At 39.6% G+C, this 26,951-nt stretch overlaps 1 protein-coding gene across 1 annotated transcript in view; it reads right to left on the reverse strand.

Moving 5' to 3' along the window:
- Positions 1 to 1,166: 1,166 nt before the first annotated feature.
- Positions 1,167 to 26,951, reverse strand: part of lemd3 (LEM domain containing 3) — a 58,288-nt gene continuing 32,503 nt past the window's right edge. Inside the window, exons 2-13 of the mRNA XM_086009266.1 lie at positions 23,689 to 23,720; positions 22,468 to 22,534; positions 15,328 to 15,404; positions 13,218 to 13,297; positions 12,956 to 13,101; positions 10,238 to 10,339; positions 9,949 to 10,051; positions 9,656 to 9,834; positions 5,338 to 5,419; positions 3,985 to 4,090; positions 3,740 to 3,818; positions 1,167 to 2,946 (exon numbers count right to left, since the gene is read on the reverse strand). Of these exons, the coding sequence (XP_085865392.1) occupies positions 2,783 to 2,946; positions 3,740 to 3,818; positions 3,985 to 4,090; positions 5,338 to 5,419; positions 9,656 to 9,834; positions 9,949 to 10,051; positions 10,238 to 10,339; positions 12,956 to 13,101; positions 13,218 to 13,297; positions 15,328 to 15,404; positions 22,468 to 22,534; positions 23,689 to 23,720 (1,217 nt within the window). The 3' untranslated portion in view covers positions 1,167 to 2,782. The remainder of the gene's footprint in view (positions 2,947 to 3,739; positions 3,819 to 3,984; positions 4,091 to 5,337; positions 5,420 to 9,655; positions 9,835 to 9,948; positions 10,052 to 10,237; positions 10,340 to 12,955; positions 13,102 to 13,217; positions 13,298 to 15,327; positions 15,405 to 22,467; positions 22,535 to 23,688; positions 23,721 to 26,951) is intronic.

Consider the following 26,951-nt stretch of genomic DNA (forward strand, 5'->3'; position numbering starts at 1 on the left):
TTTCGTAACTTCTCTTCTACTTCTTGCTCAGTGTCTGCCAGTCCCATTGTCAAGCGCTTTGGAACACTTGGCTCAGTTGGTAGCACTTCTGCCTCTGAGTCAGAAGGTCATAGGCTCAAGCTCCAGCTCTGCTACAGACTTGAGCACATAATCTAGGCCAACACTTTTTGCAACCCTGACAGAGTGCTTCATTATCAAAAGCACAGTCTTATGGATAAGATGTTAAACTGATGCCCTGTCTGCCTGCTCAGGTGGCTGTAAAATATCCTAAGGCACTATCACAGAAATCCCACAGTGCAGATAGAGGCCATTTCGGCCCATCGAGCCTGCACCGACACATATCCCACCCGATCCCCATAACCCCTACACCAACACATATCCCACCCTATCCCCGTATTTAATCCCCCTAACACTAAGGATCAATTTATCATAGCCAAACAACCTAACCCGCACATCTTTGGACTGTGGGAGGAAACCGGAGCACCCGGAGAAAACCCACGCAAACACAGGGAGAATGTGCAAACTCCACACAGACAGTCACCCGAGGCTGGATTCGAACCCGGGTCCCTGGTGCTGTGAGGCAACAGTGCTAACCACTATGCCACCGTGCAAGAGCAAGTCAAAGAGCAAGTTCTCCCAGTCTGCTGGCCAACATTCCTTCCCCAACTATTGTCACAAATGATCTGGTCATTTATTCATTTGCTGTTTGCGAGGTCTTGCTGTGCACAAACTGCCTGCTGTATTTATCTACATAGCAATTTCAAAAGTACTCTATTGATTATAAAAGTGCGTTGGGATATCCTGATGTGATGAGGTGCTATTGAAATGCAAGTTCATTCTCTCTTGGAATGTTTAGTTACATGATGGGGGTTTTATAAATAATTTCAAAAATGCTGGAAATACACAACTGACAAAAGGCCATCAACCTGTAACTCTGTTTCTCTCTCCACAAATGCTGCCGGACCTGCTGAGCATTTCCAACGTTTTCGGTTTTTATTTCAGATTTCCAGCATCCGCAGTATTTTGCTTTTATAAATAAGTTGTTCAAAACTGGATAATGATTCAGAAATGTTTCACTTTACAGTTGCTTGAGGCAAGATAATATAAAACCTTAATAACCGTAGCAACTGAAACATCAAGATTATAAATAGACGCAAATACTAGCATTTTAAAAACCCCTAGTAAACCTTTAATTAGAGTTGTTTTTACAAGACAAATGACAAATTACATTAAACATCTGAACTTTTCAAACTTATGGATATTATACACCTTCCCATCTGTCTTGCAGGTAGGGATATTGTCAATCTTAACAGTTATAAGCAAAATAAGCTGCATAATGGTACATATTACAATATATAAATGTACAATGTTTACATAAAATGAAATACATCATAGAAGCTGGAAAATTCAAAGATGCATCTGCATCAAGCGGTGCCCCTTTTCTTAAAAAAAATGCCACATCCACTTATACATTCACTCTTACAACAGATCAACAATCAGGTGCACCAAGGGTTGGCCCAAAAACATGAATATCAACACCATCACACGATGCACACAAGGTACAGCAAGATTCCTTTGCTTTACTTTTAGTACAACTTTTTAACCAAAGTGCAACAAAAAGCTGTACAGAACAAACTGGTTAGTTTTCTAAGTGGAACATTTTAAAACTTGGAATTAAACATTCCTGTTCAATACAGTGCCTGTATCAAGCACACAAAGGTAAGGCACAGTAAGGCTCTGCTGCAGGCAGTGTGCATCATGTTTACTCTGAGTAAATTGTGCATTTGTGCAATTCCATGCTGAAACGCTCTTAACTGCAGATTACGACCTAAATTCGGAATAAGCAGTGAATAAAAGCAGGATTAATGAATGTGTAAAACTACTCATTCTGCAAATGGTTCCATCATTCAGGTTGCTTATATTTACTTATTAACGAAGGACAGACCAAAATATATAAGTAAAAATTTTGTTTTGCATTATTTTTTTTAATTTTTTTTTTTTTTTAGAGTAACCTGCACATTGTCAATCTGCAAATTATGACACTTCACACAACACTGCTGGTTTTCTCCTTTCTGCATGATAGTACTATTTTAATCCATATTTAATCCAGACATGTTTAGTGCACAAAATAAAATCAGATCTTATTGTTAAGCAGACAGCTACACCATAAAGCTGTCCTTATTGGTGTTCAAGTTAATTTAAAACAGCTCTGTTGAAATGTGCCCTATATTTTATGTGTACTTTCTCCCTGCTATTACCCAAAAAGTTTCCCTACAATGCTATCTGTAGCTATCAGATGACTGTCCTGTGCCAAATTACTCTCACAAATTTACATTCAGCCACTGCAAATCGATAGTACAAAAATGCAAAAGGTTTTGAGCAGTTAAGTCAGACCTGTTGATATCCTCTCCTATAGCTCTGTGGTCAAATACTGATTGGACCGTAGTGTACGTGATTAACGTCTAATATACCTAAAAAATATAATTCTCAAGTTCCAGTAAACAAAACTGTTCATGCCCAGTCCATAGCTTAAGAATTAATAATTGTTGTATGGAAGCCATACCTTGTTTTACTTCTACACCACTACTTTTTACCCCAATACACCAATGCTACAGATAGCTCCTTTGGAAATTTTCTCCAGCTTCCTGGCATCTTGACACAAAAGATGCACTCCTTATAATACAAAAAGTGTACATATAAAAGCAATAAAAAGGAAGACAGAGCATTCAAGCAGGACTTCTCCTGCTGCAGTATAACAGTACTGGCAGGGGAAGGAGAGGTCTCATGAGGCTCCTTGTGAGTTAGCTGTGTTGGTCAGAAGACGCAGGTGCGACATTGAATTCATGTACCTATTTGATGGCTTTAAGGGAGTGTTGCAATGGACAGCCTGAGGGAAGCGATAATGGTAACGATCTAGTCTCAGATATTTTACAGTCACTAGTTTTCCTGAAAAACCAAAAAAAAGGTTAATTAAATGACGACTTAAGTAAGCATTATGCAAAAAAAAAATTATATTCACTACAATATATTTAAGAGCAATTATACATTCTCGTGAATTGTGCATTATTGAACAATTAGCAGCAATTGACCACAAAAAGCTTTACCATCTCTGCTACTTTTATCGTGCGTTAAAAAACAGCTACCACCCACAAACACAAATGGAACTGTGTTAGCATAACTAAAGTACTTTTTCAAATGAAAAAATACTAATCCTAATTGCCTCAATATACTGCAATCCAAGGAAAAAGCAACAGTTTCAGTAAACTTTAAAAAGGTAGTATTTGTCCCATTGATGCTCAAAAGTAGATTCTGGCAATGCCCGTCTTTCAATGTGAAAGCACCAGGCCTGAACAGGACACTTCCACACAACAGCATGGCTAGATAGTTAACTTACAAGAGGTGGGACTGTAAAAGTAAACTTGCATCATGCTTTCTGTAGCAGTGTACTGGATTCCAAAGAGCAATGCAAACCCCCACTCCACCCCCAAATACAACTGGCTGCTAGCAGACATATAAAAGCAATAAAAAAGGGTGAACAGAGCACGACTGGTTTGCCTGTTAATTTGTACTCCTTGTGAAAAGTTCCTGGCATTAATTGTTGATTCGAATAGGATGCTGAATTGGAAGCCAGGTTTTGTTTTTACAATTTCCTGTTTTGAATTCAGCAAGTTATTTTGTAGTTTGGAACCTGAAAAAATCTGAAACCTAAATATGCACGAGCAATTTTGAAGCATCTTACCATCAAACCATGAGCCATGAAGTGCTTTAAAGGCCTTGCCAGCATATTCTGGAGAGAGACACTTTACGTACACACAACCCTGCAGCAGAAAGAACAGAGGAAATTACTGTATGTGAACAAAAACAAGGAAACCACATCAATTACAAGAAAAATTCTCAGACTTTAAGTAAACCAGTTCAGGGCACAGTCAGACATCAAGATGATGAAATCAGAATATCTGCATATAAAAAGGTAGTACTCCTAACCTCACGTGAGTTTTTATCCACTGCAATATGAACAATTCCCTCATTGTCGCTGCATTTTTCTAGGATTGCTTCCTGAATTGCAACATGCCAGTCATCCCCAATCTCCCTGTAAAAATAAAGAATTAATGATAAATATATATTTTAAAAAGTAAATGAAAAAGTATAGATTAAGTACAATAGAAGGTAACCAAAAATATTAGTTCAGGGAACTGGGTGACAGACACTGGCCTTTCATCTCTGGATCTATGAATATCTAAATTTAGATTCTGCAATGATTGGCTTGGCATGAACAATCCCATATATGTATCACATCTTCCTACAGATAGGAGTTTCAGATTAGGTTTAACTAGGTGTATATCTTCTTTACTGAAACTTAAAAATGTGACCATTTTGCGCAATTCAGGTATATTTCCAAATCTTTTTTCTCCATTTGCGCATTTCAATCTCTGGACTGATTTTCTTGCTAGCACACAGTAGAAAACTAGCACACATTAGAAAAACTAAAGGAGCAGCAGGCCCACTAATCCAGCACTATTACTGTACCTTTAATTTGGTACCATTCTAGTGTGAATCAAGGTAGGCCTATTAAAAGAACCCTACTTTGAGATTTGGGAGTATAACAGAGTTCGGAAAGAACCGATACTGGAAATTGAAAGCACAGAGCATAATTTTACTTGGGCATCCTTTAACCAATCAGGAAATCACAAAATACTAAAGAGGAGACACGACAGAATGAGCAATGAAAAAAAACTTCATGCAACTCATCTTTCAAATTTAAGTCATAAATTTAAACAAAATGGCTAATAAAGAACTTTCAAGCAATGCTTAGTTGATTGGTGGATTATAAAATGATTAATTACATTGATTATGTTAAGTATCATCACGACGGTGTGTCTATCCCTTTCCTCCGTCTGATCCAAATTAGTGACAGGGTTCAGAAATGCAGCTACAAACCCACTTCCTGCCACTCCAATGCAAAAGTATTGTTGTACTAATAACACGCATTAGAAAGGTAATACATTAATGAAATTGGGTTGAGAAGAAATCAACTTAGCAGCAGAAACCTGAAATACTGACTTTGAACTTGCTATTACTCCATAACTTTTGATAATCAGATAAAAATGTGACAGTTAAACACTAAACTGAACAACTTGTACAAATTTCAATAGTTGCAAAGTCAAATAATAGAACTAAAGCTTTAAAATTACAATTTGCAAACATTTTTTAAAATTTACAACATAAAACTGGCTACACATTTGCATCTTTAACATGCTGGTACACCTCTGATCACTTGGAAGACTGCAGTATTCTTGCACAATTCAGTAGAATCACCATAACTCATCAGGTACTTACATGACTGGGTCAAACATGTTGCGAATCTTTAAACAGGGTGTCAAACTGTTAGGTGGAGAATTTCTACCATCAAGGTGGAAAGCTGCACAAAAGAAATTCAGAATTTATTTAAAGCTACACTAAAAACACATGATTTGTCAAAATATTTTTCTACAAAAACCAACCGCATCCAGCGGTACAAAGAACTATGAAAACTCTAGCGCCTTCAAATTAGTCGATTTAAATTAGTTCATTTGCCAAGAAAAAAAGCTTTTGTTTGGAACTTGTGTTCCAATGACTCAGTGCACTGCTAGGTGTGCTCCTGAAGATTCCTGGTCTCTGCTGAGTTCGTTATCTCAGCCACTGTGGTACAGGGTCATTGTAACTGGCCTCAATTGGCGTACGAGAGATCTGAGGATTTCCATGCCCTATTGCTGCACAGCACTAAATTCTTGTGGACATCAGATGAATGCAGGAGCAGATCTGCCTGCAATGTCCCTCACACCCCATTGTCAAAATACCTGCTGCTACTTGCCATCAAGGCTCACATGCAAACATTACTCCACATGGCACCACTGCAACTGCTATAAATTGAACCTGAAGAATGGCCACTGTACCAGAATGCCGACTGTACTCTAGCACAAATCATCTTGAGGGGAGAAAACAAAAATAAAGGCTAAATGATATTCTTAGTATAAGAACTTCATAATTCAAATTGTTGCATCTGCCACATACCAGAGGAGTCAAGACTAGCTTCATTAACTCTGGGAAAACATCTTGCTTAGTGTACACAAAACATTTTGCCATGACATTGTAGGTGAACAGTGTCAGGTACTTGTTTACTGCCACATCCTCTAAAGCTCCAGGACCTGGGCCATTGAGTTGGTTTTGACCTGAAGCTAAAATGGAAGTGATTAACTACCAAGCCCTTAGTCCCAAAAAAAACTACAGCACTGCAGGACATGGAGATGGCAGAGTGGGATTGCAGTGTGTGGCGGATGCATCATTCAAAAAAAATAATGAAAATCCCACAAGATGGGCAATCTTTCTTCTCCACATAATGTAGCAGCGTACCAAAGTAGCCCAAATTCACAGGAGGGATGCCCCTACAGAAGCATCATAACGCCAGGACAGACCAGACAATGACATTGCCATATGCATTCAAATCTAGATAGTAATGCTAAGTAAACATGTGAGCATTACTTCACGTGGCAGTCTTATATCTACTATAATATAATTGCAACTTGATTGAAATGCCAAAGAAACAGCAGTGGAATGACATTTAACCTGCTCAAAGATTCTTCCCTACAAGATGGTAGCAGTGCAGATTGTATTCCACCATCCACTTAGCTATCCACTGCCTCATCACTGATTTGCTTTGGGTCGCTCAACCATAAAAAACAATTCAGACTTCCAAAATTGCTTCTAAACAGACACAAAGCAATTTATCTGAGAATCTACAAATTTAAAACAACGCTCCACTTGTAATTGATGTGCTGGCATATAAAACTTTTGGATAACTATTTCCTGGAAGCAATTTTAGTAAACACTTGGTGATTTGTAAGGAACCCCTGGTTAAAATACAAAATCAAATATGACTGAGCAACAAAAGCTTGTACAGGAAACTCTTTTTTATCCGGCACCGACGGGACCGGTGTGGTGCCGGTTTATCAAAAAGTCCGGATTACAGAGAGGTATAGTAAAAGGTACGAGAGCTCCGTACACAGCAACAAATCTAGGCTTCCCTGTTGCTTAGCAACAGGTGTAGGAACCCCGGCCACAAGATCCAGGCGTCCCTGTTGCTTAGCAACAGGTGCAGGAACCCCGGTTACACAGCCACAGATCTAGGAATGGCCACTAATATGAAGTAAAACTTACCTGAACCTACTCCTGAATTTTGCCGGTTAACAGAGATTTCCGGTTATTTAGGTGACGGTAAATCGAGAGTTCCTGTAGTACACAAACTCTGAGCTGAATCTAAAGTTAATCTTGCAGTTTATCGCACACAAAACTACCCTGAAATAATATGAACCAAACAGAACTGGGTGTTCAATAAATTTCACATTAATGCCAGAGGTGCTCCACAATATGAAGGACATTACACGTGATAGGACTAACCAACTTTACAAAACATAACTGCACAATTTTTTCCACCAATGTGTCTTATAGGCTCTATAACTGGATAAACTAACCAAGACTCGATCGCTGAAGGGGAGAACCCCTACTCTACCAGCTCATCAACCACACTTTCAATCAGCCGCAGCACTCTCACCTCCGAGTCAGAAGGTTGTGGGTTCAATTCCCACTCGAGAGACTGGAGCACAAAATCTAGGCCGACACTCCAATGCAGATTATTTGGTCATTATCACATTGCTGTTTGTGGGACCTTCCTGTGTGCAAATTGGCTGCGGCATTTTCTACATTACAACAATGACTACATTTCAAAAGTACTGCAGTGGCTGTAAAACGCTTTGGGGCGCCCTGAGGTCATGAAAGGCGCTATATAAATGCAAGTCCTTCTTTTCATTTCAGATATGGCGATCACATGGGTTGTCTTGGCTTAACCTGTTCCTCCAGATAAGATGGTGGCGGCTGGGGGTACTGATTCAGGTTTTATAGAAGTGCATTTGCTAGCAGACATGGCTTTGGTGGTCTCACCTGTGGTTTTACACTATGTGTGACCCAAAAGGCCCCATTGGTAGAGGAGACTTCAGGGCAACTCTGGATTCTCTCAATCTTTTTACAAATCTCAGCAGAATCTTTTTTGTTGAATATTGCCTGCCTGAAAGGATGTCAGTTAATTCAATACCTCAGTCATTGGAGCAATTGGGGAAATCTTGCCTTTGGCATGTATCACAATAGGCACCCACAAGTTCCCACTGTTTAGGGCTAGCATTCCCTGATATAGTCTAGCTTAGCAAGTTTTTATTACCACCCAACTGAGAAAGCGTTGATCCATTCAGATCAGTAACTTGCAGTCAAATTCTGCTTTTATCAAATTTTCTATTTTGCCCTGATTAACACATTTAACTTGGCCACTATTTGCAGGTGGTGGCGGAGAACCCAAAGCAAATGTGGTGAGCAGCACCGTCATGTTTTGGCAACAGCTCATCCAGCCATAATCATTAATGGGCTGTTATATTTTGCACAGCATTCAAACTTTTGACAGAAATTCATGTCAATATACTGTCCCAACTGTGAAGGCGATTAACTTGTTTTGATTCAGACAGCCTATTACATGGATCACTGCCAGACATACCAAATGACAAACAGCCAAGCTTTTAGCAGGGAAAGGGATGAGGCAGAAATAGTGAGAAGTGTAAAAACCCCAAACATTGTGCCCCAGTCCCTTTTTTGTACTGGTTTGTTTTGCCTGTTTAAAAAGTGGAGCCTGTAAATAGGCCAAGATCATGATCAATTTATTTTTTGCTTTATTCATATGCACGGCCCATCTTGAACATGTACTTTTTTTGTTGTTGTTCTGCAGGTGCATTGATCTGTACCAATCAGTGCCAATGCCCAATTCCTGGGATGCAGAGAGTTGGGGGGAGGGGGGGTTAACCAAATCTGCAACCATAAAGGACCATCTTATCTGATCTACATCTACGGAGAGGCAGGAGCCTTGCCCCAAATCCAACAGTAAACAGTACAATGAAAGGGGTAGAAACGTACCATTTTTAGCTGGGGAAGAACATAGCCTTTTAAGCTGGGGGAAAACAAACTGGTACACTGGCGTGGGTCCTGGAGCTTTACAGACCACGTTCATTAATATCAATCTGCAAACTCATGACATTTTTATGTACAATTTAAACAAGCAAGTTCTCCAGATATAAACCAAGCTAGGCTTAACTCCAATGGTGTGTGGAGGATGAATGAAGAATTCATCTTTCCAGTTACTAATTGATCCCAGTGATATATGGGGAAGCTTTTCTGTTAAATCATTTCACAGAAGCCTGTTAAGTACAACACAGAAATATGGGGTTAGGGTGCATATGCTGGATGAACAGATATGTGTCACACCAAATATTTAAAAAAGATAGGGAATATCCATACGATTAACGCCCATACCAAGTTAGCTATGAAATGGAGCACCATGCACTTCACATTTACAGACAAACTGCAATCCAGTTTCAAAACCAACAATTTGCAACTATTTATGCAAAATGAATCTGCTCAACGTGTTCTTAACCATATTAGTGCTGTGAAGCACAAAACCACGTGGTCAGCTATACGAACCATGCCAAGAGGACCAGCTAAAGGCAAAGTTAGACAGGTCAGCATTTACTTAAAAAGATGGAGAATTTCAAAATATATATAAAAATACACATTAAATTCATACCTTTTCCTTGCCATACTTTGGATGGCACAACTGTTATTTTATCACAAGCTGAAGATGGTTGAGTCCACCTCCAAACTAAGAAATCTCCTCCTCCTATTCTTTGAGTTTCTTTCCGAATACGGGACTCATTGGTTTCAACAAAAACTACAGCTCGCTCCCACGCCTTTTTCATTTTTTTCCTGCAAAATTCCAAATAAAAAATTGCTTACTGCAGAAGTGCAGTGAAAACATATCTTGAACTATTGTATTAGTTGAAGGTTCAATATCTGTTCCATAATATTAACTTTTCTTACCTATTCTGGGGGGGTATTAGAGAATCACGTACATGGGGAATAGGCAAATAGGGCTGCAAGTCCTTATTTTCTTGGCAGGCTTCATTATGGCTTCTTAAAACATCTAAACAAAAAATCAAGCAGCGTCAGCCGCCATTTATTTAGTAAGCACTTTATCAGTACAAATATCACAATCTAAATAGACACTGGATAAGAAATTGAAAACCATGGCCATGGTATCAATTTGTTTTATTAGCGACTTTCACTAGCCTTTAACCACAATCTATTTGCAAAAACAAGTGCTGGGTACCTATGATTCTTTCCACCATGTCATACATCTGTCTGGTCTCTGCTTCTTCCTTCCGCCAACGATACTTCATGTAATGAAGCACTCCCCACACAATTCCCACACCTACAAGTGTTACAAATAAATACCAATTAACATCAAAGGTGGTCCAATAAACCTGAATATCCTGTTAAATTTTAAAAAGCAATATACAGCCAGTATCTTAAATGTATTTTTGAATTCAGCAATCTACCATTTAAAAAGTTGTGTTAGACTATGAATTGCCTTATGTACAAACACTTAAAACAACTCAGACAACTATGAATAAGTAAACACCGTAAGCATTTAAGTTAATAACTGCAGCCAATACCAAATGCATGGTTCCATCCATCAGCTGCACTTAGAAATAAGCTGCCTGACTTATTCTGGTGGTATCAGAGACACACTTTTTCATTGGTCTTATAAACTGTCGATAAATTCACAAGCTCCATTTTTACGTGACATCTGACAGAGCAGCACAAGTAGTTTCTGTAAGACGGTACAGTACTGCTTTCTTGAAACAGGAAAGGCAATGGTTCCTGAATATCTGGGGACTCGGGCATTATGGTCCCTTCAACTCCTGTAACAGTCCTATGTGAAGTTAGTTTGGTCAGTCGCAACTCAGTTTTTACTGAGCAAAGTCCTTCAGTAGGTCATTTGGTAACATTTGCAGTCTAACTGAAAGCCCATTTGTTGCCATGGGAAATGGAAAAATTCATACTGGTGCAGTTGGGGATGGAAACAGAGTAGGAGGTGGTTTATTCTGTATGTAATCTACCACACTTAGCCTTCGGGAGGGGAAAGGCTGCTTATCGTCACTAGATGTCAGAAGTAATGAGTTCTGCTTCAGCACTGACATCACAAATGAGTAAAAATTTCTAAAATATAAAAAAAAATTATTTTTAGGCCACAGAATTTTGCTGCCACTTTTGAAGCTTGAAAAGCAAATCTAAAATGCACATTCCCAGTCACTAGTTCTGAGGAACGCTCATCATCAGAGAAGAGTGCATGTGGTTAACCACCTCTTGGTAGGATTTGTAACCCAGAAAATGTATTGGTTATTTAAAAATCTGGACTAACAGTTAATTTTAGTAAGAGTTCAGTAACTCATGATTTATCCAGAGAGACAACAGTGCCAAGAATAAAAGGAAATTACTGCGGATGCTGGAAATGTGAAATAAAAACAAAACTCAGGTCAGGCAGCATCTTTGGAGAAAAACAGAGTTAGCGTTTCAGATAGTTGATCTTTCGTCAGAACTGGAAAAAGTTTAGAGATGTAACAACTTTTAAGCAAGTAGAGGCAGGGAAAGGGTGGGGGAGAGGAAAGAACAAAAGGGAAGGTCTGTGATAGGGTGGAAGGCACCTGCTGCCCGAGAAAATGGGAGCAGTGGTTATGATCTGAAATTATTGAACTCAATGTGGATCCGGAAGGCTGTAATGTGCCTAATTGAAACATGAGGAGCTGTTTCTCGAGCTTCAGTTGAGTTTCATTAAAACAGTGTAGGAAGCAGAGGACAGAGAGGTTAAAGTGGGAGTAGGGAGAATTAAAATGGCAAGTGACTGGAAGTTTAGGGTCACGCTTGCGACTGAATGGAGGTGTTAAGCAAAGCGATCACCCAATCTGCATTTGTTCTGCCCAATGTAGAGGAGACTGCCTCGTGAGAAGCGAATGCAGTATACCAAATTGAAAGTACAAATAAATCGCTGTTTCACCTGGAAGGAGTGTTTGGGGCCCTGGATGGTGGGAAAGAAGGTGAAAGAGCAGGTATTGCATCTCTTGCGCTTGGAGGGGAAGCTTGTGTGGGAAGGGGTGCAGGGTGATTGAAGAGCAGACCAGGGTGTCGTGGAGGGAACAGTCCCTTCTGCAAGTGTATGAACCTATTAAGAACATAATAAGTAAGAGCAGGAGTAGGCCATACGCCCAGAGCCTGATCCGCCATTCAATAAGATCTTGGCTGATCATCGACCTCAACTCCACTTTCCTGCCCAATCTTCATATCCCTTGATTCACCTAGAGTCTAAAAATCTATCGATCTCAGCCTTGAATATACTCAAAGACTCAGCATTCACAGCCTTCTGGGGCAGACAATTCCAAAGATTCACAACACTCGGAGTGAAGAAATTCCTCCTCATCTCAGTCTTAAATGGGCTACCCCTTATCCTGAGGCTATGCCCCCTAGTTCTAGACGCTCCAGTCAGGGGAAACAACCTCTCAGCATCTACCCTGTTAATCCCCTTCAGAATCTTGTATGTTTCAATGAGATCACCTCTCATTCTTCTAAACTCTAATGTGGAAAAAGATGCAATGGCATGAATTCAACAATAAATTTAGCCTGGAAAATGTGTTGATCATTTCCCCAACTAACATGCTCAAAAAAGTTCACATTGAGGCCCACTTTTGAAAGGAAGATAAGTGATTTAAAAATATGTTTTTTAAGATAGTCAGGCAGGCAAGTTCCAATCATTAATTTGACTATTCATTACAAAATGACAGCCTTTTCATGCAATCTGGGTATCCCACAAAACTCATTGTATATTTCTGCCTTTAAAGTATAACTTCTCCCCTTAATGCAGTTTATCCAATATACTCATTCACATTAAACTGATAATGACAGACAAGAAAAATAGTATGAATTTTTAGCACCAAATACAAGATATATTACTTTATAGCATTGGGAAAAGTATTACATTTGTGAGACTCACCCACAAGGAATATAAACATTCTGTGGAGTACAGTTAAAAATGCACGACGAAAGCGGCAGATGAATGACATCTGTGGATGGGTGGATTCCAGGTACCGTACTTCACTCACATTATTTACCTCTACATCCGAGTCGCTGCCAAGCAACCTGTGCATTAAAGACAAGACCTAATTATTATTGGCCCTGTTGCTCTATTTGTTTTGCAACTGCAAATGGGTTTAAGGCTTAGGATCCATCCACCCTCAATGAACAAACTCACTCACTTTATACCAAAGTCATCTGTACTCTGTAAAATCCACTGGAGTGAACCATTAAATTTCTCTTCATGATTGGGATCAAGGACCTGTATAAATCAATATTAAGAAAAACATTTTAAATTATATAAAGCATATACCTTTAGAATTTAGAGATCAAGCTTACCAGGCTATCAACCACATCCAGGTAGTATTTAATTGGCAACATGTGTATTAGCTAGTTAGGTACAGATCTTATTGAAACATAAGATACTGAGGGGGCTTGACAAGGTAGATGCAGAGAAGATGTTTCCCCTCATGGGGGAATCTAGAACTAGGGGGGCATAGTTTCAGAATAAGGGGTCGCCCTTTTAAAACTGAGATGAGGAGGAATTTCTTCTGAGGGTCGTAAATCTGTGGAATTCTCTGCCCAGAGCGCTTTGGAGGCTGGGTCATTGAATATATTTAAAGGTGGAGAGAGACAGATTTTTGAACAATAAGGGAGTGCTGGGTTATGGGGAGCAGGCAGGGAAATGGAGCTGAGCCCAAGATCAGATCAGCCATGATCTCATTAAATGGCGGAGCAGGCTCGAGGAGCCAAATGGCCTACTCCTGCTCCTGTTTCTTATGTTACGTAGAATTCCAAAAAAAAATTCTCCCTCACCCAAAAATTCTCCAGAAAGTGGGATGTAATTATTTTAAAAAGGATTCCCTTTAAACCAAAAAACAAACACCAGTTTGCTCAATCATACCCAAAAGGAACTGACTTCTTTGTGAAAAGATTCTAAATTTTCAAAGTAACCGCAAACCACCACCAACAACCAAGTGGCACTTCTGCACCAATATCAGGTTTCTACTATCATACAAGCAGATTACAGGAGGAATCATGTCAATCAGTTCATAATCTATGAGTACACAAAGAAAATAATTGTCTGAGAGTTAACAAATCTCGAGTTAAAAACACTACACTGATTGTAGCATAATGAACTATATACAGATTACAACTTTGTTCAAAGAATTAGTCACACAAAATTGCAAATGGTCACAACTGGATTACAATCCAAGGTTGCTAATAATGAAAGAGCAAAGGCCAAATGACTGAGAAAGTGGATGTAACGATAGGAAAAAATGTCAAATTCTCACATCAGCTCCAATCTTGAATAACACTGATTTTGTTTTGTTCCATTTATCAAGAAGCCCTACCTCATCACAAAAAACCCACAAACGAGAGAGATTTATTTTCTTAAATTGAACGTTTCATTGTAACAGAAGGGCAGGAAGAATTTGTATGACTGCCAAACATTACTGTAGTAAAAATCAAAATGCACATCTTTTCATTGTGAGGAACACTGGGATGCATCTTAAAGCAATGAACATTGCCCCCAGTCACATGAAATCCAAACTCAGTGTATGTTCTGACTGCCTCTCCACTTTTAAAAAAGTGTTAATTGGAGATTGACAGTAGATGCAAAACACCAATTTTTGACAGCCAAGACCAAATCACTGAGTATATGCAGGCTAATTATCTAGAACGGTCAGCTTGACATGAGAAAACAATCAAAAGTTCTAATGCACAATGTTTTCACCTTGGTCTCACTTGCCCATTTCATTAAAAAAAATCTTAAATACCAACAGAATCTGTTAATATTATTATCGTTGCAGCTGTTTTCCAATAGTCATTTTAATTTGAATGGGACATCAATCCAAATGTTTATAATTTTCACCCCTGTGCATTTATTCAGAACAATAAAATTTCATGAGCAGTCATTTTAATACCGACATAGTTATATAGTCTGCATGCAATTGCTCGAGGAAACCTTCATGGCTGTTCACACAAGAGGGTTCCCCATTACAATTTAAAAAAATAAGTGTCAAAGTAGAACTGCTATGGGCATGAGTTATGATTAGTTCACGAGTGGATACAAAAGTCACGCAATGTAGATTCTACTTCCTACATTTGGCAGAAGAGGTTACAGTAATTTTTTTCTTCCATTTTAAGGGTTACTGATTTTCTACTACTTCAGCAGTTACATAACTGCAGAAATACAAAGCATTCTATAGCAGAGAATTGGCTTAAGCAATTGATGTAATAAAACAAAAGCCAATGTGAAAGGAAAAGATAAAGTCTGAAATAACTTACAGTTACATATTCAGCAGCATCTTGGACAGAAAGATTTCTGTTTTTATAACGAACATGATCTCCACAATCATAGTCTCCTGGGATGAGAAAAACACACATTAGCAATACAATCAGGTTGGCACAGAGCCTTCTTAAAAAGGCCGATGATGTAAAGTAGAATCAAAATGCGTGGCAAAAAAACCACTAACGTGTTTGGCAATTACAAGATGCAACACCCATCATGCTTTTAATGTCATCAGGCTGCCTAGACGCCATCATCAATCTGCAGACTTCTCAAACATTTAAAAAATATAAAAGCAGCTCACTGTTTCTATGAACATTTTTAATTACGACTTCATAGTTCAGGGATTAACAGTTTCTTTCTGGATTCTACCCTTTTATAAACTTCTCCTTTCATATCCTCCCATTTGTCCCCATTAGTTCAGACATATTTACTTGATTGCCTGAGTTTTCTGGTCACTTCCTTTAATTCCTCCATTAACAGCTGTCTTTCAGTCTTATCTTTCACTCAGTGCCACTTCTTTCCCATTCAAATTTATCACCTCTCTTTTAAATAAAATGTCCTTTATAAATAAGTTACTCATATTTGTCATTTTGACCCCAGGTTGTAATCCAAATCTATCTGCCATATACTCCCTGATCCCAAACACCCAACTGCAGTGTACAGGTGCTAAATTTGATACCCATTTTATACTGGTACAACTGGATACAGTCAGCAATGCTGGCTGCTTCTATCTGGGCTTGCAGGGGTCAATGTGCAGATACAAACATCTCATGAAAGATAACAAGCTAAACATCTTTGAAAAGTCTTTCATAGACAGATAGACATGGACTACCAAACTTTTTACATAGAAAATAGGAGCTGGAGTAGGTCATTCGGCCCCTCGAGCCCGCTCCGCCATTTAATGAGATCATGGCTGATCATTCAAATTCAGTACCCTGTCCCTGCTTTCTCCCCATATCCCTTGATCCCTTTAGCCTCAAGAAATATATCCAACTCCTTCTTGAATATATTTAATGAATTGGCCTCAACTGCCCTGTGTGGCAGAGAATTCCACAGGTTCACCACTCTCTGGGTGAAGACATTCCTCCTCTCAGTCCTAAATGGCTTACCCCTTATCCTTAGACTGTGACCCCTGGTTCTGGACTCCACCGCCATCGGGAACATCCGTCCTGCATCTAGTCTGTCTAGTCCTGTTAGAATTTTATAAGTTTCAATGAGATCCCCTCTCATTCTTCTAAACTCTAGCGCATATAAGCCTAATTGACCCAATCGCTCCTCATACGTCATTCCTGCCATCCCAGGTATCAGTCTGGTGAATCTTCGCTGAACTCTCTCCATGGCAAGAACATCCTTCCTCAGATAAGGTGACCAAAACTGCACACAATACTCAAGGTGTGGTCTCACCAAGGCCCTGTATAACTGCAGCAAAACATCCTTGCTCCTGTACTCGAATCCTCTCGCTATGAAGGCCAACATACCATTTGCTTTCTTAACCACCTGCTGCACCTGCATGCTTACCTTCAGCGACTGGTGCACAAGGACACCCAGGTCTCGTTGCACTTCCCCTTTTCCCAATCTACTGCCGTTCAGATAATAATCTGCCTTCCTGTTTTTGCCACCAAAGTGGATAACCTTGCATTTATCCACATTATACTGCATTTGCCATGCATCTGCCCCATCACCCAACCTGTCCAAATCATACTGGAGTTTCTCTGCCTCCTCCTCACAGCACACACGCCCACCCAGCTTTGTGTCGTCTGCAAACTTGGAAATATTACATCTAGTTCCCTTGTCTAGATCATTTATATATATTGTGAATAGCTGGGGTCCTAGCACCAATCCCTGCGGTACCCCACTAGTCACTGCCTGCCACTCGGAAAAAGACCCGTTTATTCCAACTCTTTGCTTCCTGTCTGCCAACCAGTTCTCTATCCAAGACAGTACCTTACCCCCAATCCCATGTGCTTTAACTTTGTACACTAATCTCTTATGAGGGACCTTATCGAAAGCCTTCTGAAAGTCCAAATACACCACATCCACTGGTTCTCCCTTATCTATTGTACCAGTTACATCCTGAAAAAATTCCAGTAGATTAGTCAAGCATGATTTACCTTTTGTAAATCAATGTTGACTTTGTCTGATCCTGTCACTGTTTTCCAAGTGCTCTGCTATTACATCTTTTATAATGGACTCTAGCATTTTCCCCATTACCGATGTCAGGCTTACTGGTCTATAATTCCCCATTTTCTCTCTACCACCCTTTTTAAATAGTGGGGTTACATTAGCTATCCTCCAATCCATGGGAACTGTTCCAGAGTCTATAGAATTTTGGAAGATCATGAAATAAATGTTAACTTGCCAAAACTGACTCAATGCTCAATACTAGATGCATCAGAATTAATACCTCTATAATGTGTGAGCTCCAAATGGTTTAAGGTTAAAAGTAGCACAAAGACATTCAGATAAAAGTTCCAAGGCTTGATTCCAGGTCTATACTAAACTAGTTCATTTCATCCAGGGCTGCAATTCAGGTACTACAATTTGCCTCAGTGCATCTGCGCTGGAACTGTTGGGGGTGGGAAGGGTGAAGGTCTGTCACAGATCATGCTCCTAGTTCCTATTTAGTGATTCCTGATGGAATGTGCATATTTTGACATCTCGTGTGGACAATATTGGCTGTGATGCCCCCAACAGTTGAATACCCTGCCCACATTCATTGTTTAGGCTCACCTATGGAAAAAACAGCCACTTAGGGGAGGTACAAGATGGGTGGATGCCTGGGGAACCATACTCTGGCAAGAGTTAGTGCCTTCAAAAGAGATGGAGAAAATCAAATAAAATTAGCCCCCAAAAATCTATCAAAGTAACTAGAAATGTGAACAATGTCTATCAGAAAAATCCCATGCAGAAGTGTCAGTGAATTCAATGCATAAGCATGCAGTTACATAAAAAAAGTAATTACCACTGTACAGAAAAAGGGGTGCACTTGTTAAAAAAAGAAACTGGTGTGAAAGGTGTTGCGTCACAATTTCAAGTATATGGGTAAGGGCGGAGTTAGTCATCACACATGCAAATAAATTCCAAACAGTTTTAAAAAAATTAATCCAATTAGTAATGAGGGAAGGTCAATATACAATTGATTAACATTTAACAAAGACTAATTTATTGAAATCAAGTCAATCCTTGATATATAAACATGTGAAGATACAGGCTGCAGCTGAAATGAATCAAATCTGTTGGGAAAAATTTGATGGAAAGCAGAAACATTTGAAAGATTTGAGGAATCAACTTTGTGTTGAAGTATAAAATATTTATAAGTGAACCAACAGTTTCTATTATGATTATTTAAAAACTGAACCCCATAGAAGAGGAAATTGCCTGTCGAGGTAGACGAAATCTCAGAGGAGCTTTAGTTACCAAAAATAGTCATTTCTTACATGACTGAAAACAGGAATGGTGAGCAGTTTACAGCAAACCCAGCTCCAAACAGAGAGTCCAAGGGGAGTGCTTTATGACACTTAACTGAATGTAGCATTTTTAAGTTTGAGATGATCACAGGAAATAACATAAGCTAGCCCCTTTAACTTGCAGCCAGGAACAGAATTTACAATTATAAAAGAAATTAACAGTACTATTAAGTATTAGTTTAAAGGTTTTGAAGAACCCATTTTATTGGCAACAAGATTCTGATGCAGGTTATTTTACCACAGGGACGGATGGCATGGCTGAGCTGATCTATTTCTTACCTGATGTCCACAGAAGTGTATTTCCAGCAGGGATCACTTTATAGTGATCAGGCATGGAATCTTGGACAATTCCTCCCCCCCCCCCACACACCCCACAAGATTAGGGATACTGAAGTAATTGTGGTGCCTCTGCTGCCACATTAACCAAGATCAGGCAACTCAGCACAGCCCAGAACAAACTGAATACCTTTCTGGGCTGTATAGCTCAGCTGCCCACAATCATAACCAGGTGAACCATTGGAAAAGCCCAACATACAGTACATGTTACTTCTAAAAGCAGCTTTTTTACTGACATTTGCTATCAAAATTGAATTACAGGAAACTTTGTGTTATCTGGAGGCTAAATGTCCGGCAAGCTCGAGCCACCGGCAAAAATCAGGAGCCGTTTTGTTAGGTTTTTTTTCTTCTCGTGGCTTTTTTTTTCCCCCAACAGTCAGGCTCTGCAAAGTCTCTCTGAAGCTGTTGCTAAGCGACAGAGACGCTTCCAAGGTACGGCCGACTGTTTAGAAGCTGTTGCTAAGCAACAGTGTTTGTTGTATACTTCCAACATTAACACTGGTTTGTCCGGCAGTTTTGAGGGAACGGCAACAGCTCGGTCCCGTCGGTGCCGGATAGCACAAAGTTTCCTGTATTGGGTATTATACAAAAACACCTTCACCAGGTTTACATCCTAAAAACAATCTAATGTACTCAGTTTCATTTTCAACCCGTCAGTCTGAGCTAGAACAGTGCTCTAAAAAATGGCACAGAATGCCAATTTTCCTACTGCAATGAACATAGCTTGTCCTCTACCACATTCACACCCTTAATTACGAGGACAAGCATGCTTTCTGCTCCACCTAGATGATGAATAACAGATGGCTGTCAATTCAGTCCCCACTGTACACCCAGCCATTAGCAAAAACTGGCTCTACTAATATTTAGGTAGCGCACATTTCAGCATTACTGTTAAAATGATCTGACAAAAAGTACACATTGTAATGGAAGATTCTTAATGTGAACACAGTACAGCGGGTAGGTTTTAACTTTCATCACGGAGCGTTAAACTGTCGGTAGCAGGTCAGTCACCCGTTACACACCACATCTGATTTTCCTTTCCATCGACTTCAATGGAAGGGAAAAATTGGGTAAGATGTAGAATGGGGGTGGCTGATCCATTGCTGCAAGTTTACCACTCGGCGGTTAACATTAAAATCTACGTCAGTATTACTACACAGGTTAGTAGCACTACTGTCTCATGAGGGTTATGTAGTTGCCACAATTTCCATCAAATAATTAAGTGATTAAGTAGTTTGCAAGGAAATGCAAAGGGAATTACAAACATACATTTTGGTGATTTGTGGTGGCCAGATTGAAATTTGTGTGTTTTTGCCTGGGTTCAACTATATTGTAGATTTCTGAGGTTATCTTCTTTTAACTGTGGAAATGGGTCATGGCTATAATGCAAAACAAAGGACAAAGCATAGAACAGCTATACAGCACTGGTAAAGGACATGGTATTGCAGTGGTCACATGTAGCTGCCGACATCATCTTGTTTGTTAGCCTTCAAAATGGGAGGGAGTGCAGGAAGAAAATGTCCTGGGTGTAAAGTTATCACATTGTGCGGCACTCAAAACGTGCCACCATCTATTTAGCTCCCCAACATCACCACACCAGATTGTGAATAAGTTTACTGCCAAAAGATGAATCTTGCATGCTGCTCAGACTACGCATAATTAAGTTGAAACCGTAACTTTGATTTTTCAGTATTTTCTCAGTACTCAGATCCTGAATCACAAAACACACTAAACCAGGGCAAGCCAAAAACATTGCCATATATTGCAGTATTGTGGAGTGAGGTGGTTTAATAGGTATGAAGTGTAGCTGTGTTGGGAATTCAAATTCTAATGTATCTAAAAAAAATGGAATTCCAGAAGTTAAATTTAATATCGAGCACAGCCTCTGTTCAACTGATATTGAAGCAAATTACCACCCTTACAATAAAACAGAGTATTGTCAAAACAGGTTAGCAACAGAAATATCAGTACTGCACCACAGAAAGACTTCAAAAGTCAGATAAAAAAATTCAGTGAGCAGTAATTGCAAATTAGATCCAAGTTTGACAGTGTTCTCTTATTCATGATTGCCTGTGACAACTTCCTGCACGCACAGTCATGACCAACACCCTAAAAAAGGCACTTAGCACATACATTTATAAAAACATAGGAACTAAACTTCATATCAGAACTGGGCTTTTGATAACGGGAAATGATCAACTGCCTATGTATACTTGAATGTTGGTCAAATTAGAAATTTGAGTCATTTACTGGTCACTGTCTTATTTTAAATGCAGTGATTTTCCTTCCAAGCCTTCTAGGTCTTCTGCAAGATTTTTTACGTTTCTTATTTTGTCTTTCTTCTCAATTTATGTTCAATTCCTTCTTTTCAATTAACTTTGGTTCATTACCTTGAAATAAATTCCTCAAATTAGCCAACTTTCATGTAGTAAACATAGTCAACACCCTCGAAAAGAAAACTATATTGATTTCACAAAGCAATTTTGAATTAAACAATTCCCGTCATCCCACTGGTTTAGGGTCAAAGTTTTGGCTTTTGAGCCAGACATACCAGAAAGGTCGCAGGCTGAGTCCCCAGTCTGTGTGGTTAGCCAAGACATGACGGTCATATGGATGCGACAACTGACCTTAGAATCCACGGATTAGCGTAAGAGGGGGTGGGTGAAATGGCCAGGATTTCCACTCCTGGGTGCTATGCAGTGATCCCCTACTGGAAGTGTATGTGTGGATGCTGGGCGTGGACAGGATTGGGTTTGGCTGTGATCCTCCACAGCCAGACAGCATTCACATGAATAGTAGCCACTTTGGTAACAAGGGCAACGTTCTGTCTGTGGAAACATACCCCAGTGAAAGGATGGGAGGGGGAAAAATTGGAAATGGGGGGGGGGGGGGGGGGGGGGGGGGAAGAATTTAAGTCTTACAGTATGTCACTACTTTGCAGCTTGGAAGATCTAGCCAAAGCAATTCTTGTGGTATAATTTACTAATGCCAATGGATATCCTGCACTATGCTTCAGCTGTTAAGAGTACTTTAGATACTGTACACAAAAAGAGTGTTTTTCCCCCCATCTAACCTCATTTGTAACTGAATCATCTCCTAAGAAATGTAAAAACCAAGATCAAACATTAAAAGTACCTCACACAATGTAAGTTGTAAGTCTACATCATGGCTTTGAAATACAAAGTAGAGATGCTAATCTCACCAGTTATTCATTTTTGTACTGTACATGTAAGTGTAGTGTCTACTTAGTTGCCTGGAGCCAAAAGTGCCGTTGTGACAAATGCCAGGCTATCAAATGATAGAAATAAAAGTTCAACAAAGTTAAGGTCTTACCTGCTATTTTTGCAAGGTGATCATGCAGTCTATGAAGAATAATCAAAATTACCCTTTTTTCTTCAAGCTAAATGAAATACAAATCAATAATTACCTGGTTGTTGTCTACAGCTTGCAGAATAAATGCAACTACTCCACACAATGTTATTTTTGTTAAGGAAAACTGAAGCAGCATTTTAGAGAAGACATCTATTGTGAAGAATTGCAGTGACTTTAAAAAAAACTTAGGTCAGATGGTAAAAGCTTAGATGTATTTCTCTTTCCCACAGCATTAACAGGTGCATTTTCTTTACACTAATTTATCCTTAGCTTTTAAGTAATCAAAATATTTAACTATATTTGCAGTATACAGGAGTTTTGGCAAAGAATACCATTTCAAATTCATTTGCAAGTAGGCTGAAACTTTTTTTTATATTTTCCATCCAATTTTTCTAAACATGAACCTGGCGTAAGTAATTGCTAAATAATAGATGCAATATGCATTAAAAATGCATTATATTTCATAAGTAAAATATTACTACAGGTACAAACCTCAAGACACATTCAATATCCCTAAATGGACACATTTTGAAGACATATTGTAAGAGTGTTGTCATTAGGTGTAATTGGTATATTCGTAACAAGACACTAAGGGGGGTTGGGGGAAGAAGGAGACTATTTAAGCTAATGTGCTGTAATGTGTGATGTGCCCATTGCGTGATGCGCTTAATTCACCACTTTAAATTACTCTCACCACTTGGCATTGTACAGTTCATAGTGTTGTCTCCAAACACAACCCAAATTTGCAAGAACAATAGTTCCCATTCTACTGCTGGTATTTTTCATTGTTCAAGCGGACATTGTAAGAAAATGTCACATACCCATTATGTTTTACTGAAGCAACAACATTAAAGTACATGTATTACCCCCACTATTAACGTCCATTATAGATACTGTGTTTAAAGCCACATTTGTTGGTATCTTTTCCTGGCAACAGACAGTGTAGTGATGGTTTCCACATAAAAAAGTACATTGAGATCAAGTCATCAGCTTAAAACTGATGATGTAAATCCAATCCGTGTCATAGGTCAATTGCTTTGTTTTTCCAAACATCACATAGGTGCGGGAGAAGAGTGGCTCTCTGGAGAGGTAATGGGTTTTTATTTTCACATATGCAATTTTACTTAGCGGGGAAAAATATTTGAAGTGACAAAACTATATATAAATATGAGTAGCACTCACCTTATCATCTATTCCAAATGGTTGAGATTTTACTGAAAAGGGAAAAAAATCATTAATGGCAATGAACATTTATAGAATTGGCTACTGGCTCAGGAATTAAAGAATTAAAAGAAAACAATCTACGGTTTTTAGAATTCCAATTAATTATACACACGTACATGGATCAACTTCAACATTAGACGTCGTACTGTCAGCTCCTAGGGCAAGAGAGCGCCTAGGTTGATTTGTCCTACCTCCCTCTGCAACCTTTAAAAGGAAAATTTGATCGATAGTTGAGGGAATGAGCGATTGAGAAGTATTAATTTTTGATAGATTGCAGTCTTCCTGCACTTTCCTACGGATGTCCACCTCTCCCAGTTGGTCAAGCCAAGACAGAGAACGCGGTGAAACTGCAGATATGACCTCACACCACATCACTCTGCAGCGCATACATGCACCAACCTATTAGACGGTCAAATAAAAGATTCAATTTCAAGATTTGAACGAATCAATTCAAATATGTTCAGTTTAAAATAGTTTGCTTGTTATAACCTTTTTCAGTTTGATTTGTACCATTTTGCTACCCCTCAGTTTTCCATTTCCCTTTATTCTTCTCGAGCTGAATAGTTAGGGAAGGACACAAACAGAGCAGGAAATTTCTTTGAATCATTTTGCCTGGAGGGGAATTATTTGGTGAATTAATGGGAATTTCACAATGTGTGGAGCAATGACATCTAAAGAGAAAATAAAATTTACTTTCTGCATTTCTACACCTTTTTTAAAAAAAATGCAAGAACATTCATCAAAATCCTCCAAAACTACTTCTATTTGGTTTCAATCTTGTAAACTGTATTGAATTAAAGTGCAATTATATACTTTATTATAGAACATTGTGTTATCATATGCTTTTGTGCAACAGAACACTGTACATTCTCTTCACCTACTGAAGACACTGAATTGTTTTGGAGTATGGCTCCATGGGCTTTGGCTGTCCTCTGGCACCTCATCCAAGTGGCCATTTGTTAGGAGTGAGTTTATAGAGTGAATGCTGGCACACATTGTCCAGCGAGTCATGCAATAGCTATCGAGAACAGTAGCCGATTTTCCTCTACTAAAACCAGGGGTGCCAAAGCCAATTGTAACTTCCTTGCTGTCATCCGAGTAAAGACCAACTAATTTAGCAGAGGCTAAAGCTTGAACATGGGACATAAAGGCGTAATACCACAATGGGCAATGAATTAAACAATTAATCCCTACCTGCCCCCTTCTAATCCAACTTCATCCTCTAACTCTTGCCCACCTAGTAAATGTGTTAGTACTTAGACTTTATATAATTGAGTTAGTTACATTGCAGATGTCCCCTGAAAAACCTAAAAGGGAACAGCACATGCTGTGTGGTGGATCCATAAGCAGATGAGGTGATTAAAATGAGAGATGGGAAATTGCTTCTCTCAGAGATTAAACAAATTGCTAACGTGTCTAGTTATTCAGGAAGACACCTAGCATGCTGGCGTTGAAAAACTCCTTTGATTTCCATGCGTCAGGGAGAGAAGCTTTTAAAAATGTGAACACTAGACACCAAAAATCAAACAGCAAAAGGCTGCAAAGAAAGTAAGTTGCTAAGGAGGTAGAAGAGGGAAGAAAGATTGGGCTTGTAAACGGAGTTAGACAACCCACATTCCCATCCGCCGCCAGACTTTTAAAAAAAAACTGATTGGTAACTTGTTCCCTCGATCCTTATCGCATGATGTAAACTTGGGACTCCTTCTCTCAGCTGTAATCTCCCAACCCTCTGATTGTTCATTCTTTCAGGCTACCGTTTTCACTCACCCGGCACTTGTGCTGAAGACTTGTGCTCCAGACTTGTGCTCCAGGACTAGCCGCGCCTCTAGCCAAGCGGTTCCAGTAGAGCTACAACACTGGCAAAGAGGAAAATTGCCCAGGAATGTCCTGTCCACAAAGCATGACAAATCCAATCAGGCCAATTACCGCCCCATCAGTCTACTCTCAATCAGCAAAGTGACGGAAGGTTTCATCGACAGCGCTATCAAGTGGCACTTACTCACCAATAACCTGCTCACTGATGCTCAGTTTGGGATCCGCCAGGACCAATGACCCTGTAATTTTTTTTTTGGGCTGCGTGACCCATTCAAAAGTCTGCACGAGCGTTTTTGTTGCCATTTAAAAGCCGGCTCACCAGCTCCGCAGGACCCTGGAGCGCTGAGCAGCTTAAAGGGAACATTGGCCAGGACCACTTGGCTCTAGACCTCATTACAGCCTTGGTCCAAACATTAAAAAGACTTACATTTACATAGCAGATTTCACGACCACCAGACGTCCCAAAGTGCTTTACAGCCAATGAGGTACTTTTTGAAGTGTAGGCATTGTTGTAATGTAGGAAACGCAGCAGCTAATTTGTGCTCAGCAAGCTCCCACTAACAGTAATGTGATAATGACCAGATAATCGGTTTTTGTTATGTTGATTGAGGGGATAAATATTGGCCAGGACACCGGGGACAACTCCCCTGCTCTTCTTCAAAATAGTGCCATAGGATCTTTTACGTCCACCTGAGAGAGCAGATGCCTGTTTAACGTCTCATCCGAAAGATGGCACCTCCGACAGTGCAGCACTCCCTCAGTACTGCACTGGAGTGTCAGCTTAGATTTTTGTGCTCAAGTCCCTGGAGTGGGACTTGAACCCACAACCTTCTGATTTAGAGGTGAGTGTGCTACAAACTGAGCCCTGGCTGACGCTAGGTGAAACATAGATAAAAGAGCTGAATTCCAGAGGCAAGGTGAGAGCCCTTGACATCAAAGCAACATTTGACCAAATGTGGCACCAAGGAGCCCTAGTAAAATTGAAGTCAATGGGAATCAGGGGGAAACTTTCCACTCCTAGAGTCATACCTGGCACAAAGGAAGATGATTGTGGTTGTTGGAGGTCAATCATCTCAGCCCCAGAACATTGCTGCAGTAGTTCCTAGGGGCAGTGTCCTAGCCCAACCATCTTCAGCTGCTTCATCAGTGACTTTCCCTTCATTATAAGGTCAGAAGTGGGGATGCACGCAGATGATTGCAGTGTTCAGTTCCATTCGCAATTCCTCAGATAATGAAGTAGTCCATGCCTCCATGCAGCAAGGCCTGGACAACATTCAGGCTTGAGCTGATTAGTGGCAAGTTACATTTACGCCACACAAGCGCCAGGCAATGACCATCTCCAACAAGAGAAAGTCTAACCAACTCTCCTTGACATTCAATGGCATTACCATAGTCAAATCCCATCA

The sequence above is a fragment of the Somniosus microcephalus genome, chromosome 16 (assembly GCF_052327205.1).
Source record: "Somniosus microcephalus isolate GS21.2 chromosome 16, FLI_Smic_1.0, whole genome shotgun sequence".
NCBI classification, from domain to species: Eukaryota; Metazoa; Chordata; class Chondrichthyes; order Squaliformes; family Somniosidae; genus Somniosus; species Somniosus microcephalus.